The sequence below is a fragment of the Talpa occidentalis genome, unplaced genomic scaffold (genome assembly GCF_014898055.3).
Source record: "Talpa occidentalis isolate TD23 unplaced genomic scaffold, MPIMG_talOcc4v2.1 talOcc4.9, whole genome shotgun sequence".
NCBI lineage: Eukaryota > Metazoa > Chordata > Mammalia > Eulipotyphla > Talpidae > Talpa > Talpa occidentalis.
In genome coordinates, this window is record NW_023605305.1 from 80,756,028 (window position 1) to 80,771,471 (window position 15,444).

Here is a 15,444-nt window from a genome sequence, read left to right on the forward strand (position 1 = left end):
TTATTTTTATATTCCCCCATACAATTGCAAACGCCCCATTCTGACCCCAATCCTTCCCCTCCCGCCCCCCACCCCCCAAAAAGTGTCTCTGGTTCATAGTTTTTTGTTGATTTTGATTTTCACTTTCTTATATTCATTTTCCTGGTCCCTTATTTAAGTTTTCTAGATTCCTGCTATGAGTGAGACCATCCGGTATTTTTCTTTTTCTTTTTGGCTTATTTCGCTGAGCATGATCCCTTCCAGCGCCATCCATGTTGCTGCAAATTGCATGTGTTTATCTTTTTTGAATGCTGAGTAATATTCCATGGTATATATGTACCACATCTTCTTGATCCAGTCATCTACTTTTGGGCATTTGGGTTGTTTCCAAAGCTTAGCTATTGTAAACAGTGCTGCTATAAACATAGGGGTGCAGGTGCTCTTTGGAATTGATGTTTCTGTGTCCTTTGGGTAAATACCTAGGAGTGGAATTGCTGGATCATATGGAAGCTCTATGTTTAGTAGGTCCAGAAATCTCCACACAGCTCTCCATAGTGGTTGGACCAGTTTGCACTCCCACCAACAGTGCAGAAGAGTTCCTTTTTCTCCACACCCTCGCCAACATTTGTTGTTGCTAGTTTTTTTAATATGTGCCATTCTCACTGGTGTAAGATGGTATCTCATGGTAGTTTTGATTTGCATTTCCCTGATTACAAGTGATGTTGAACATTTTTTCATATGCCTGTTGGCCATTTGCATTTCCTCTTCAGAGAAGTTTCTTTTTAGCTCTTCTGCCCATTTTTTGACTGGATTATTTTCTTTGTTGTTGCTGAGTCTCATCAGCTCTTTGCAGATTTTTGTGATCAGTCCTTTATCATTAGTTCAACATTAATTTCTTAGTTATGACAAATGTACCATGGTTGAGTAAGATGTTTACATGGGGGGAAACTGGGTTAAGAATATACAGGAATTCTCTACTATCTTTATGCAACTTTTCTGTAAATCTAAAATGATTCCCAAAATAAAATGTTTATTTAAAGAAAGGGGAGGAGGAAAAAGAGGAGCAAAGAGAAAGGGACCAACACAAAAATGGGCAAAGGCTTTCAACAAACACATCACATAAGAGGATATCCAAATGGTCAATAAACATATGAAAAAGGGTTTAAGTTCATTAGTAATAATCATTATTACTAGAAATGAAGACCACAAGGTGATACCACATAATAGCCATAGGAATTGCTAAAATGAAAACAAAACAAAACCCGAAGTGTTGAGGAATGGGGAACAATCATAACTCTTACACTGAAGGTGCAATTAGCCAGGATTACAATCACTTTGTAAACGAACAGATGGATAGATGAATAGATGAAAATGAATGAATAAATAGATGAACAGATGAATGAACAACTGAACAGACACATCCCCTCTAACATAGTAATTTCACCCTTAGTTTTTTTTTTTTAAAGATTTTTTTATTTATATGTACAAGACCGGGGTACAGGCCAAATGTGTGGGAGGGTGAGAGGATTCACCAGAGACATAGTGGGGAACAGAACAGGCAGACTGACCGAAGTACACTGCTGAGAGGAGCAGCGGGTGAGACAAGAGAGGTCTGCCGCACCATGTGGGTATCTCCCCGGCCGGCCGGGCTCAAACCCACAGTGCAGAGGCTGCAGATAGCTTCACAGCACTGTGCTCAACACGCTGTGCCTCTGGGGAGCCGTCCACCCCTAATTATTTACCCAACAAAAATGTACACATGGGGCCTCCTTGGTGGTGCAGGGGTTAAAGACAGCGCTATCCCCGCTGCTCCCCTCAGCAGTGTACTTCAGCCCTTCTGCCTGCTCTGCTCCCCGCTCTGGCTCTGGTGAATTCTCTCACCCTCCCGCGCTTCTGACTGTACCCAGTGCATGTATAAACAAAACAAACAAATATAATAAATAAATAAATAAAAACATGCCTCTATAAAAAAAAAAAAAATCTTAAAAAAAAATAAATAAATAAAAAATAAAGACAGCGCTATCAAGTTATCTCCAGCTTCTGCAGCACAAATTTGATTCCCCAGCCGGCCAGGGAGGGGACCCATATGGTGCAGCAGACCTCTCCTGTCTTGCCCGCTGCTCCCCTCAGAAGTGTATTTTGTCAGTCTGCCTGTTCTGTTCCCCACTCTGTCTCTGGTGAGTCCTCTCACCACTCCCTCTGCATCTCTGGCCTGTACCCCAGCTCTTGTATGCATAAATAAATATATATTTTTTAAAAATTCAGACACAAAAAGTCTACTGGATGATACTGCTTATATGAAAAGTTTAGAAACAAACAAAATTAACATGTATGTTTAGAAGTCATTACCCAAGAGGATAGCATGTAAAAGGGGACAAAAGGCGGGTTTTCTGTGGCACGGGAAATGACTTGTTTTTTAATCTGTATATTTGTTAGTGTCCAATTTGTGAAAATTACTTGACCATACATTTGTGCTATATGCATGTGTTGTGGTTAAATAACATGCTTTAAAAAAAGCTTAACTCCTTACCATGCATTTAAATCCCCCTCGTGATCAGATCTAGCCCTGACTATACCAATGTTTTGACCCCTTCAGCACTCTGTAGGGTACAGCACCCATGTATCCTACACTCAAACTATCCCAGACTTTCCTAATCTCATTGTAGGAGTGCATCCAAATCTAAGTCTTTCTCTTGATGAGTCTTCCAATACAGTATGTGCACATATTGGTTCCCTTCCTGAGATCCTCCCTTTCCTCCTTGGAGAATTCCCACTCAGCTTTTGAGGCTCAGCTCAGACATCTTTCTTCTGAGGATCCTACCCCAACCTTCCTTACTCAGGGCCTATACCCTACATATCCTACAGTGTAACACTAACCCCACTCCTTCATGACTACTTATTCATTCATCCTCCCAATAAAATTTAAGCTCCTTGAAGATGAGGTTAGCTTGCATTTAGCACAGTGCCTAAAGTAGGTACTCAAAAAAGACATGTTGCATTAATTCCAGGTGATATAGTCAGGGATTTTCCCAATCCCCTTTCTTTTAAGACACTGAGACTCTTCAATTTAGAGAAGCAGTTTTGAATACTGGAAAAAGCAGGCAAGAAAAGGGGGAGAGGGAGTGAGCAGAGGCTAAGAAAGGCAACTCTGAGATAAATGTAAGTAGCTAATAGATAAATGAAAGATGTTCAATCTCGCCAGTAATAAGGGAAATGCAGGTTAAAACAACTATCATTTTTGTGGCAGTTCCATTAAATGTATATATTTAAGAGGTACAAAGATAAGACATGCAGAAATAATGCTCAAAGCAGCTTTGCTGGCAATGGCAAACACTGGAAATAACCCACTGGTCCACTACCAAGAAAACAAGAGGAACAAATTCTGGTGCAGTAGTACAGCAAACTGCTGTGCAGCTATGAAAATAAGTAAATTACAGCTACGTGCATGGACAGGAATGAGTCTCCACATTAATGCTAAATTAAAAAGTAAGCTGTAGAATATAGATACCACATATATAAAGTTCAAAACATATCAAACTAAGTTGAACACATAGTAAAACAAAAATTGCCGCGGACCAGCACAGCGATGGACGATGAGGCCGTCTCAGGGTTGAGAGACTGCGCAGAGTGGTCAGGGATTCGGCGAATAAATGACACACAGACACACTTCAAGAGAGTGAAAATCTGAGTGTAATTTTCTTTGAGTTGGTGGCCAGTATATATATGTTCTCTAAAAGCATAGGAACGGTGAAGCACAGCAGTGGACGAAATCAGCTTGTTCATAGGTTTAGCTTATCATTGACAGGGCAGTGATTTATGTCCGAAGTTACATCTGGACCTGGCTGCATCCTTAAGTAGTCAGGCTATTATTTTTTCTTTTGTTCTATGTAATTACTTTTTTGTTTTAATAACTATTCACTACCACTAACTTATTTTTAATTATTATTGATTATTATGGGTGAATTTTACTTCTTATAATGCAATGCTTTTTTATTAACATCAAAGCTATCAAAGCTGAGCATATAACCTAGAAATTACTAACCATTCTATTATTACACAGAGTTTTGTAATGTTTCATTTGAGTTAGTCCAGTTATTAAATTACGTATGTTTTTTAATTAGCAACCAATGACCTTTTTAGACCGCGAAAAGAAAAGATTTTAGAAAGACAGTTATAGTAGAATAAAGTTTGTGGGCCTTGAGAAAGCGAGATAAGGTTCTGTGTGGGCAGCATTCCTTCTTACTTTCCTGTGGCGGCTTCTGGTAGTAGTTATCTCTTAACAGGCATCCGACTTATCTGCATCTTAGGGAGTTTGCTGTTCTCCCCCTGCGCGCATGGTTCCTTGCCCATGCCGGACCTCAGGGACCATGGCAACAGCCATTAGCCCTGAAGGTCACGGCAGGGGGAGGTGCAGCAAAAAATCAAGGAAACAAACACAAAATCCAATACAACAATTACTTCTGTCTATGTTGGAAGTAGAGAGTTACGGTTCCAGGGAGACCACAGGGCTTCAAAAGTATTGAGAATGTTCCATTTCTTAAGCTGGGTGTTCAGTAGCCAAGAATTTATCTTATTACTGTTTTAAAATTATCCACATGTACAAGTTTCTTTCTTGCTTTTCAGTAAAAGCAACTGACTTCTCTTCATGTAAATCCTGAAGAAATATTTTTTTAATCCAAAAGAATGGCAAATATTAAAGATACTAATAATATCCAGGATTGGTGAGGATGCAGGAAAAAAGACTAATCTCACATATTGTTGGAGAGAATGTAAACTTACAAAGGTACTTTTGGAAGCTAATTTGGCAATATTTGTAAAAGGGCTTGCATATTTTATAAACCACTTGAACTCAGTAATTCCATTTATTTGGAATATGCCCTATAGAAATCCACGTGTATTTGATGAGCACAAATCTTTTAACTGCAATACTGCTTATAGTACTTAAAAAGCAAAACAATATGAATACTCTCTAATAAGTAAGTATAGTACCATCCATACTATGTAAAGTACAGTAACATCCATACTATGAAATACTACATTGTGGGCCTCCCCGGTGGCGCAGTGGTTGAGCGCTGGGTTGCGAAGCTGCCCGCGGCCTCTGCGGCGCCGGTTCGATCCCTGGCTGCTCCCCGGCCACCGGAAGAGGGTCCCACATGGCGCACAGAACTCTCCTGCCGCCCACCGCTCCCCTCAGCAGTGTACTTTGGTCCTTCTGCCTGCTCTGCTCCCCGATCTGGCTCTGGTGAATTCTCTCGCCCTCCCGCGCTTCTTTTTTTTTTTTTTTTTTAATAGAGGCATGTTTTATTTATTTATTTGTTTGTTTGTTTGTTTATACATGCACTGGGTACAGTCAGAAGCGCGGGAGGGTGAGAGAATTCACCAGAGCCAGAGCGGGGAGCAGAGCAGGCAGAAGGACCGAAGTACACTGCTGAGGGGAGCAGCGGGCGGCAGGAGAGGTCTGCGCGCCATGTGGGACCCTCCTCCGGTGGCCGGGGAGCAGCCGGGGATCGAACCGGCGCCGCAGAGGCCGCGGGCAGCTTCGCAACCCAGCGCTCAACTGCTGCGCCACAGGGGAGGCCCACCGCGCTTCTGACTGTACCCAGTGCATGTATAAACAAAACAAACAAACAAACAAAACAAATAAATAAATAAATAAAACATGCCTCTATTAAAAAAAATAATAAAATAAAATAAAAAGAAATTAAAAAAAAGAAATACTACATTGCTGAAAAATAAACTGCTATGAAGTGACAGGAAAAGATCCCCAGATATATTAATTCATAAATAAAATGACTTTTCATTTATTTAAAAAATACATACATATACAAGAATGCATCATGCTTATGAGATATGTGTGTGCGTTTTATATACATATAAAATTTCATATTATGGGTAACTGCCAACCCCTATATATAGCACTTACTATCTGCTAAGCCCTACTTGTTCTAAGTACTTCCAAGTATTAACTCATCCAGTCCTCACTGCAATATCACATTGTAGGTATTATTCCACTTTACAGATGAGAAAACTGAGTCATATAAGTTTAGCATTTGCCCCAAATCATATAACTAGTAAAGGACAAAGTCAGGATTCAAACTCAGGCCCTATGATTCCAGCATCCTTGTTCCTAATTACCAGGCCAATGGCATTTTTTGAAAGTAAGCACAGAGGAAAGCTGAATTCATGCACACTAAACTAGAGCAGGGCAGGGGAACAAAGTGACTTTCATCTTATATACTTCTCTAGTGTTCTTAACTTTAGCAACAAAAATTTGTGTGGCATACCTGTAATAAAAATTCTAAAAATAAAAAGAAGGAAAGAACAGTACTGAAGTTGGAGTGAGAGGTAGCCTCTGAGGCCGCCTGACACCCATTAATCCTCAAACAAATTACCTTATTTCTAGGCCTCAGTTTTCTATTTGCAAGATGGAGGTAATAATGCCCCTTGCCTAGGGAAGAGGGGCTATGGTAAGAACAACGTGAAAGTATTTTGTGAGCCATAGCACTTCACAAAGGTCAGGCAGAAGGAGAGGAGACAAATTGTCTAAATGGAGCCTATAAATAAATCTCGGGTTCTCTCCGGCACCTCACCCTCCAGAACCAGAGAATCCAGTCTCCAAGGCCACAGGCCTTGCCCCACAGTCCTAACCCAGCGCCAAAGAGGAACACACGGGCCCCTTTCTGCTTGGTGCCGTAAGTCATTTTCCAGAGCTAGAGGGAGCTCAGAGCTCCAGAAGCTTTAGGAATACCCCAAAAATGTCTAGCAGGAGACTCTGATAGGCAAGAGAGGAAGTGGAACCTTCTACTTTAGGGGTAAAGGAACAGAGTTAATCACAAGGCAAGGAGCCTCCAACCTCATAAACATTCTTGGGGAGAAGCCCAGCCACCTCCAAATTACAGGCAGCCTCTCTACTCTGTTCAAACAAATCTCTGGCTGTGACTCACTCCTCAGAGCGGGGAGGGGGTAAACACATAGCTGAGGGGTTAGAGATCAAGACGCTAAGGAGAAGCCACAGGGAGATAAGCAGAGAGGCCAGAGGCTCTCACCCCACAGGTACATGTGAAGAAGGAAATATCTGTGGGAGAAATCTAGGTTTCCCAGGTTCCCACTCTCCAGGCTTCTGAGGAGGCCACAAGGGCCAGTGGTGAGTGAGGGTCAAAGGTCTTTCTAAGAGAACTTAAGGAAAATAGAGAATGCCCTGAGCTGGAAACCAACATCCTTAATTCATCTTCCCCCTGTGACCTGCTCCTCCATCATTCTGTCCCTCAATCCTGTCTCTTTCTTACTCCACTGTACCTTTCAACGTGTTACAGCAGTAGCCACCTCAATTCCCCTTCTCTAAGAAATGCGAATTGCTAGTCCCTTAAAACACTAGGTCCTAAGTGTTCAGGAAGAGGAAAGCCCCATAAAGTCAAATGAAGAGGGTGAGATGGGGTATCTCATGTCAACCTCTGTTGGCTGAGACTCTCAATCCACTTAGCTGGATGTCGTTGGTCCTTCCTGCCTGCTACAGGGCAACCAGGGCCAGAAATGGCCCTTTGTTGAGTATGACACAATGAATCCCTGCTGTTCCTTCCCATAGATTAGTCAACAAAACAGTTTTTTGTCTGGCTACTTGCCCAGAGGCATGGGCTGGACAAGCTCGAAGCAGAGGACTGACTTGAGGTGACTGGGAGGTGAAATGAGAAAAAGGGATTTAGGGTGGTACCCTAAATGGGGCAGCCCTTCTCATTACCTGGAGCCTTGGTACAGGAAAATGTTGGGGCCTGGCAGTGATTGTGTACACAGAGGGCGGTGGGCTCTTGAATTCTCAACTTGGAAGTACAGCCAGCCTCTTTCCAGAAAACCTGCCCAGTTCCTTGGCAGCCCCACCCCTCTGTAGTCTCTAGCTACCTTGTTTTGTGATATTTGTGTTTATGTTCCCAGTCTTTGGAAGACCATTTCTCTTTTTTACCTTTCTCTACCTGTTCCCACCCTATCCTATATCTTCTCCTCTTACTGCCCCTGCTGGTCAGGCTTGAATCTGGGCTACCAGCCTCCTGGTACATATCTGTTCCCCCAGCTAAGCCTCACCCACCTCTAGAAAACAAAGGCATTTCACAAGACTCTACATTATCACCCAAAGAGACCTTAATTACCAGCAGGCGGAAGAGGCTCATCCCACCTGCTCTGAGCACACGTGTCTGGAACCGAAACCATTTGGGTACACATGCCACACCCCCCCACCCCACCCCAGAGAAATATGGGCAAACATTGGTGCCAAATGCCTGGTGATTGGGTAAGCATCCTCTCCTAGATCTTTTACAGAGCTTAGGGTTCCTCAAATTCCTGGCAAGCTTGGAGACATCAGCGGTAGTGCTCCTAAAAATCAGAACCTGGCAATGAACAGGGAGGATGGAATGGGATGAAGCGGAACTTGTAGGCTGAGCTTGGGACAGGCCTTAGTAGTGAAAAGAATAGGCAATCATCAAACTTGAAAGGTTCCTCTGCCCAGGAGTTTCTTCCCCACCCAGGTATCACAGAGCAGGGGTTTCTACCATTTTAGAATTCATTCACTGTTTTGGAATAAGTACCAATGACTCCAGATGAATTCCCTCTTAAAATGCAAATATTCTGAACTAGCAATAGCACTCCTAGGTATTTCTCTCCAAGACAAACAAACATTACAAGCAAATGTTCATAGCAACATTATTCATAATGGACAAAAAGTAGAAATGACCTAAATGTCCATGAATATTTCTTCATAGCAAACATATGTGGTAATTTAGTCACATTGGAATATTATTCAGCCATAAAAAGGGATGAAGTACTACCTTGTGTTATAATGAGGTTCAATCTTAAAAATATCAAGCTAATTGAAAGAAGTCCATCACAAAGGGTCACAATATAGGATTATATTTACATAAAATATCTAGAACTAGGCAAATCCATTGAGAAATTTTAAAAAAGTCAGACTAGTAGTTGCCTACAATTGGAAGGGATGGTGGGGGAAGTAGAGTGACTACTAACGTGTCAAGATTTCTTTATGGGATAATGAATGTTCTAAAATTGATTGTTGATGACTATAGTTCTGTGAATTTACTAAGAACTATAGAATTGCATACTTTAAATGGGTGACTTGTATGGTATGTGAACTATATAGCTCAATAATGTTGTTATATAAAGAAAATGAGATTCATGGCAAGCCTTCAATAAACCACTGCTTTAGTTATTTAAAAAAAAAAAAAAGGAGTGGGCTCAGGAAAAACTTGGTATTAAATTAACTGAAGTTTTAAGGTCCTAAAGCAAAGATACTTATTTTTTTTTTTTAAACTTGGAATGCAATTTAGTGTGTTTTTTTTTTTTTAAGATTTATTTTTATTTATTTATACAAGCACTGGGTACAGTCAGAAGCGCGGGAGGGTGAGAGAATTCACCAGAGCAAGAGCGGAGAGCAGAGCAGGCAGAAGGATTGAAGTACACTGCTGAGGGCAGCAGCGGGCGGCAGGAGAGTTCTGCGCGCCATGTGGGACCCTCCTCCAGTGGCTGGGGAGCAGCCGGGGATCGAACCTGCGCCGCAGAGGCCGTGGGCAGCTTCGCAACCCAGCGCTCAACCGCTGCGCCACCGGGAGGCCCAAGCAAAGATACTTATTACCGGGTAAAGACAAAGATGATGCAGATAATGAAAAAATTCCAAATCCACCCAGGCACTGAGAGAATCTCTCTGGTCAAGACTGATTAAGTTTAAAAAAAAAAAAAAAAAAGACGATTAAAAAAAAAATGCAGACACTCTAAGGAAGGGTAACACTGATAGATTACATAAAGGGAATAACCTTAGAGCCCAGAGCATGATGGGATACCAGCAGCTTCAGTCCTGACATCAAAGGAGGAGGAGGAAAAGGGCTTGGAGGAAAGGGCTCAGAGGGAGCTGCCAAAGCATAAATCCAGACTATCAATCTATTTAAGACCAGTCCTGGCTGAGTTGGAATTAGCAAAGGTTATTCAAGGTCTTTTTTTTTAAAGATTTATTTATTTATACAAGAACCCGGGTACAGGTCAGATGTGCGGGAGGGTGAGAGGATTCACCAGAGACAGAGCAGGGAACAGAACAAGCAAACTGACGAAATACACTGCTGAGGGGAGCAGCAGGCGAGACAGGAGAGGTCTGCCTCACCACGTGGGTATCTCCCCGGCCAGCTGGGATCTAACACATGCTGCAGAGGCTGTGGACAGCTTCACAGCGCTGCGCTCAACTGCCTGCACCACCAGGGAGGCCCTATTCGAGGTCTTTACCCTGAGTGCACCAAAGGTGCCTTCTCATCCCTAAACTGGCAGAGGAAAAAGAAAAGAACAGATGGAAAAAAAGTCATCTCAACATAATGAGAAAGGGCTTCACCAAACCAGTTTCTACACTCTTCCTCCATTACTTGGTTAGGGGTCTCAGAGGAGGCTAAAACGATGGAGTCAAGGGCCTCCCCTGGTGGCGCAGGTGGTTGATCATCACGCTGTGAAGCTGTCCACAGCCTCTGCAGCACCGGTTCGATCCCGGCCGGCTGGCGAGGGTCCCTCATGGCGCAGCAGACCCCTCCTGTCTCACCTGCTGCTCCCCTCAGCAGTGTATTTCAGGCAATCTGCCTGTTCTGTTCCCTGCACTGTCTCTGCTGAATCCTCTCACCCTCCCGCGCATGTGGCCTGTACCCTAGTTCTTGTGTAAATGAATAAATAAATGTTTTTAAAAAATAAAAAAATAATAAAATAAAATAATAGAGTCTAAACCAGTCAGTGCCAAACAAAATAATTACTAACATTTGATAGCTTACCATGTGCTGGCTTCTGCTCAATGTCTCATATGCATTATCTTATTCAATCCTCAAACAACCTTATGAGAAGGGTGCCATTATCCCAGTTTGACAGATGAGGAAACTGAGACCGAAGAGCTAAAGTAAGTTACTGAAGGGATCTTAGGCAAAGCAAACATCAAAGCCCTGATTACAGTCCACTGGGTCAAATTCCCAGAACCCGACTCTCAACCACAATGCTATTAACAGAAATCATAGTTTAGTCAAAAATTTTACACAGGGAGGATGGGAAAAGGGAAAGGAGCTGGCAAGGGGTGGAAGTATAAACCTTCTTCTTATAATTCTACAACAAGAAATCAATAAATTAATACATCAAAAAAATTACTAGAGGCATACTGTTTAGAAACATGGAGGTGGACAACAAAGGAGCTAACAGAATCAAAAATGGTTAATAAAAAAAAAGGTTACTCCCATGGAATGGAACTTGAGGTAGGGAACCTGCTTGTTATTTTCTTTTAAAAGACTTGACATTATTAGATCTTTTAAAAACCATACACATACATTCCTTTGATAAAAAATGATTGAAAGAGAAAAAGAAAGAATATCACAGATCATTCAAAACCAGAGTCTAATGTAGTGACAATCTTTTGCTTTTGCAACAGCTTCCATTCTCCTCCACTGGTAAAAAGTATTTGGGTTTTGCTTGGAGAATCTCCCAAAGACCGGAGAATCTGCCCAGAACCTGCTGGATAATCTGTGTGACTGTTAATACCTGTCTAAAATCCCTGGACAAACAATGTTAGGGACCAATGGCATCCTTTGCCTGGAATCTTAAGCATAATGAGAAAAAGACCTAAGATAGCTGGAGCCAATTCACTCAGAAGTAGAAACCCTCTATAGTTGCTTCTACCCCAGGACTCCTTAGGTTTGGTCATTTCAAGCTTTCCCTTAAATTCGTGAGCTGCCCACTTCCTTTTAATAAAGTCTTCTTTGGCTTAGGTTAGCTGAAGTCACTCTCTGTTGCTTATAACCAAAGAAACTTAATGGAAATGTTTAATTAAAATGTTTGAGGTTTTTGTGCTTTTACTTTCCAGTATAATTTAATACAGTAACTTACAAACTTTTTTGACCTAAAAAAACACATTTTGTATCATGATCCAATAAATATGCATACACACATATATATAAAAATGTCTACCCTAATACTCTAAAAGCATTACTTTCTATTTTTTAAAGACTTTATTTTTAGAGCAGTTTTAGTTTTACAACAAAACTGAGGAATGTGCAGAGATATCTCATATACCCCCTACCACCATGTGCACAGCCTCCCTCATTATCAACAACATTCACCATAATAGTTGTTTTTTTTTTTTAAACCAATGCTGAATCTACATTGACACATCATAATCACACAAAATCCACAGTTCACCTTCGGGTTCATTCTAACAAAGTAAATGGTGCTGCATATTTTGTAAGTTTAGATAAAAGTATAAGAACCTATCTATCATATTAATATTATACATAGCATTTTCACTACCCAAAAAAAAACCCCCTTGCTCTATGTATTCACCTCTCCTCTCCCCCCAAATTCCTGGCAACCACTGATCTTTTTACTGTCTCTATTGTTTTGCCTATTTTAGAATGTCATATAGTCGGAATGTGTCTCTTTTTTGATGCTGACTCAGACCCACCACCAGTGGTGATGGTCCACAGTTTGAAAAATACTCCCTGCACCTGCTACATCTACCTCCGACAATGAAAACAACCCAGAAAGCATGTCAGCCATACTTCCATGTCCTTGTGGAAGGACATGATGAATTCAGGCAAATGGCCTAGCTGGTGTCTGAGCTCTTGGCTCCCTCTAGGACATACCACCCAGTTAAACTGTCTACACTGCTAACACCAAAAGGAACATCTGTGTATTTATTTATTCACTCACTCACTGTGAACAATGCCCTGAATAGTGTGAATATATGACACTTTATGACAGTGAATATATGACAGTTTCCTGGGGACTATCCAGAGTCATAAATTCTATCTAGGTGGCTCAGAGGAGTGGAATCCAGGACAAAGCCTGTCTTCTGACTGATTGTTTACCATCTCCTAACCGTCCTTAAGAACTCAAGAATGTCTCCAAGACATAGCTGGGTATTGGCTATCTCCTTCTCAGCTTTGAAGCAAAATAATTCTCAAGTCCAGCCTACAAAGAAAAAATAAAAGGAAATGTCTGTGTCCATCTTGTTCTAGAAGTCTCTGATTAGCTTCAAACTAATCTATGGTTAGAGCCTGAATTCTGTAATGACTAATTTCCTACTGACTCTTTGGGGCCTGCCAGACAAGCAGCCAAAAATTAGAGGATGGAAGAGGATGTCAACTCATTCTGAAAACTGCCAATGTCTTGATCTTAAGACCTGCATCTCTTTTCTACAAGTAAAAAGAAGCTAAAACATCCCTCTCCTTTATTTTCCTCATACCTCTTTCCCTGCCTCAACCATTCCAACACAATGAGCAAGAGCATGGAGCAGGACTTGGGGATGACACAGCAAGGGATGGATTTTTTCCCCATCTCCTCAGCAGACAGAGGCAGAGGAGCAGAAGCTACAGAAGACTTAGAGAACTGGAGGACTGGTGAGCAGAAACACTCACAGACCTGTGTGGTAGAAACACTCACAGTCTGGGCAGAAATGGAGAGGGTCCTGTGAACAGTATTTAGTGATCATCTGTACTCTAAACTTGAAACGAGCAACTAGAAGAGCTATAATCCAGTTGCCCCTGGGTTAGTTCTACCTCAGGGCAGGCTGAGACAGGAAGAGGGGAAAGGAATCAGATCCAAAGTAGAAGGAGGGGGAAGGGAGTGATTACAAATTTCCATCACTCTGGGTCCCACTTCACTCTCAATAATTGCTGGGAACTAGATAAAACAGTGTACACACATTCTGGATTAATTCTCCAGCAGAGCCTAAAACACTCGATCACAAGTTACCCTCCTCAGCCTCTTGAGAGGGAATAACATATGGCCTAGTGGGGTATGGAGGTGAAGAAGCACTGGAGCCAGGGGGTGAAGGCAACAGGGCAGATCGTTTAGCAGCTTCTCTCCGACCCTCACTGGGTCCAGAAGCCCCTGCTGACTCACTTCCCCTCCCTTCTCAACCTAATTCTTCCTTTTTTTTTTTTTTTAAAGATTTATTTATGCACACAAGAACTGGGGTGCAGGCCAGAGGTGTGGGGGTGAAAAGATTCACCAGCCACAGAGTGGGGAACAGAACAGGCAGACTGACCAAAGTACACTGCTGAGGGGAGCAGCGGGGGAGTCAGGAGAGGTCTGCAGCGCCATGTGGGTAGCTCCCTGGCTGGCCAGGGATCGAACTCATGTTCAGAGGCTGCGGATAGCTCCATAGGTTGCGTCTTAACACCTTGCGCCACCAGGGAGGCCCTCAACCTAGTTTCTGGCATCTCCTTCATCCACTAGTCCAGGGCTTGGAGGCTGGAGACAAGCAAAACCAACCAGCCGTCCCAGGAAGCCGTGAGCCAGCCGATAGGGGGAGGGAAGCAGGAGGACAGCAAGGGGTGGGGGAGGAGAAATCTAAGCGGAGAGGTGACCCCCAAGCGGACAGCTCTAACCCTCCAAGTGAAAGGTAGTCTCAGGCCCATCTCCGCGTCGCTGAAGTCCTATCGCCCCAAACCCCCAGTCAAAGCTCTAGGATTTCACTCTCTACCCTTTGTCTGGTGACTGATACCCAAAGCACCAGGCAATCTCCGAAGGGCCTCTGAGGTTACCAGGACCTACAGAAAAACCTAATCGCTCTTGTCGGGACACAGTCAAAAGCAACGCAGGGATCCCATCCCTGGAGCTGGGTCTCCCACGACCCAACGTACAGTCCACAGGACACGGAGTAACGCGCGCTGCTGGCCGGCGTCGAGCCCCGGGCAGGAGCCGCAGTGTCCTCCCCCAAAGGGCGGGGACGCCCTGAGTCCTCGAGCCTCAAAAGAGTCTGCATGTCGCGACACCCAGGACTCTCACTGCCCTCCGTGGGTCGGCAGAAAAAGAGAAAGACAAGCTGCCCCAGGAGCTAGGTAAGCGCTGCGAGCGCGGCACCAGGTGAGGTCAAAGAACTCGGCGCAAAGAACCCGAGGGGCGGAATTGGAAACCAAGTATACCCAGCCCGGGGGCAGGGCGCCCGCTTTTTCTTACCGCGATTTGTCCCTCCGGGTGCACGTCCACCGCAGTACACCAGTTGCGCGTCCCGTTCATTTTCCTCCCCCAGGGATCGCAGCGCAGACGCCAGCCCTTTTCCTTGCGGTCCGGCTCCTACAGGGCGGGCGCGCACGGAACCACCCCCTTGTATAGGCACGTTGGGGGCGGGGCTGTATGCAGGACGCGCCCCGAAAACGCCGTTCACCAATCAATGCGAGCTGAAAAGCACAGCAGGCGTGGCCCAAATGGTCCTGGACCTGGCCTTCCGCGCTCTCAGATTTCCATAAAGGTGGGACTTGGGAGCTCGCTAGGTCTGCTTAACTGAAGTGTGTTTGCACTTCAATACTCATCAATCTTTCTGTCTCCTTTTTCTACCTCCAAGATAAGTGTTGGTAAGAGAAAATCACCCTGCCTGTCTTTAGATAATGAGCAGTTGGAAAAAAAGCTTCCCCATTCTCCCTTCCATATATAGAGGCAGTAAGTAAGCTCTGT

The 15,444-nt window shown here is 43.4% G+C and overlaps 1 protein-coding gene across 2 annotated transcripts in view; it reads right to left on the bottom strand.

Moving 5' to 3' along the window:
- TUFT1 (tuftelin 1) overlaps nt 1-15,089 on the bottom strand; it is a 38,634-nt gene extending 23,545 nt beyond the window's left edge. For both annotated transcript variants that reach the window (XM_037498321.2, XM_037498320.2), the window contains exon 1: nt 14,950-15,089. In XM_037498321.2, coding sequence (XP_037354218.1) covers nt 14,950-15,009 — 60 coding nt within the window. In that variant the 5' untranslated portion in view covers nt 15,010-15,089. The remainder of the gene's footprint in view (nt 1-14,949) is intronic.
- Nucleotides 15,090-15,444: the final 355 nt, after the last annotated feature.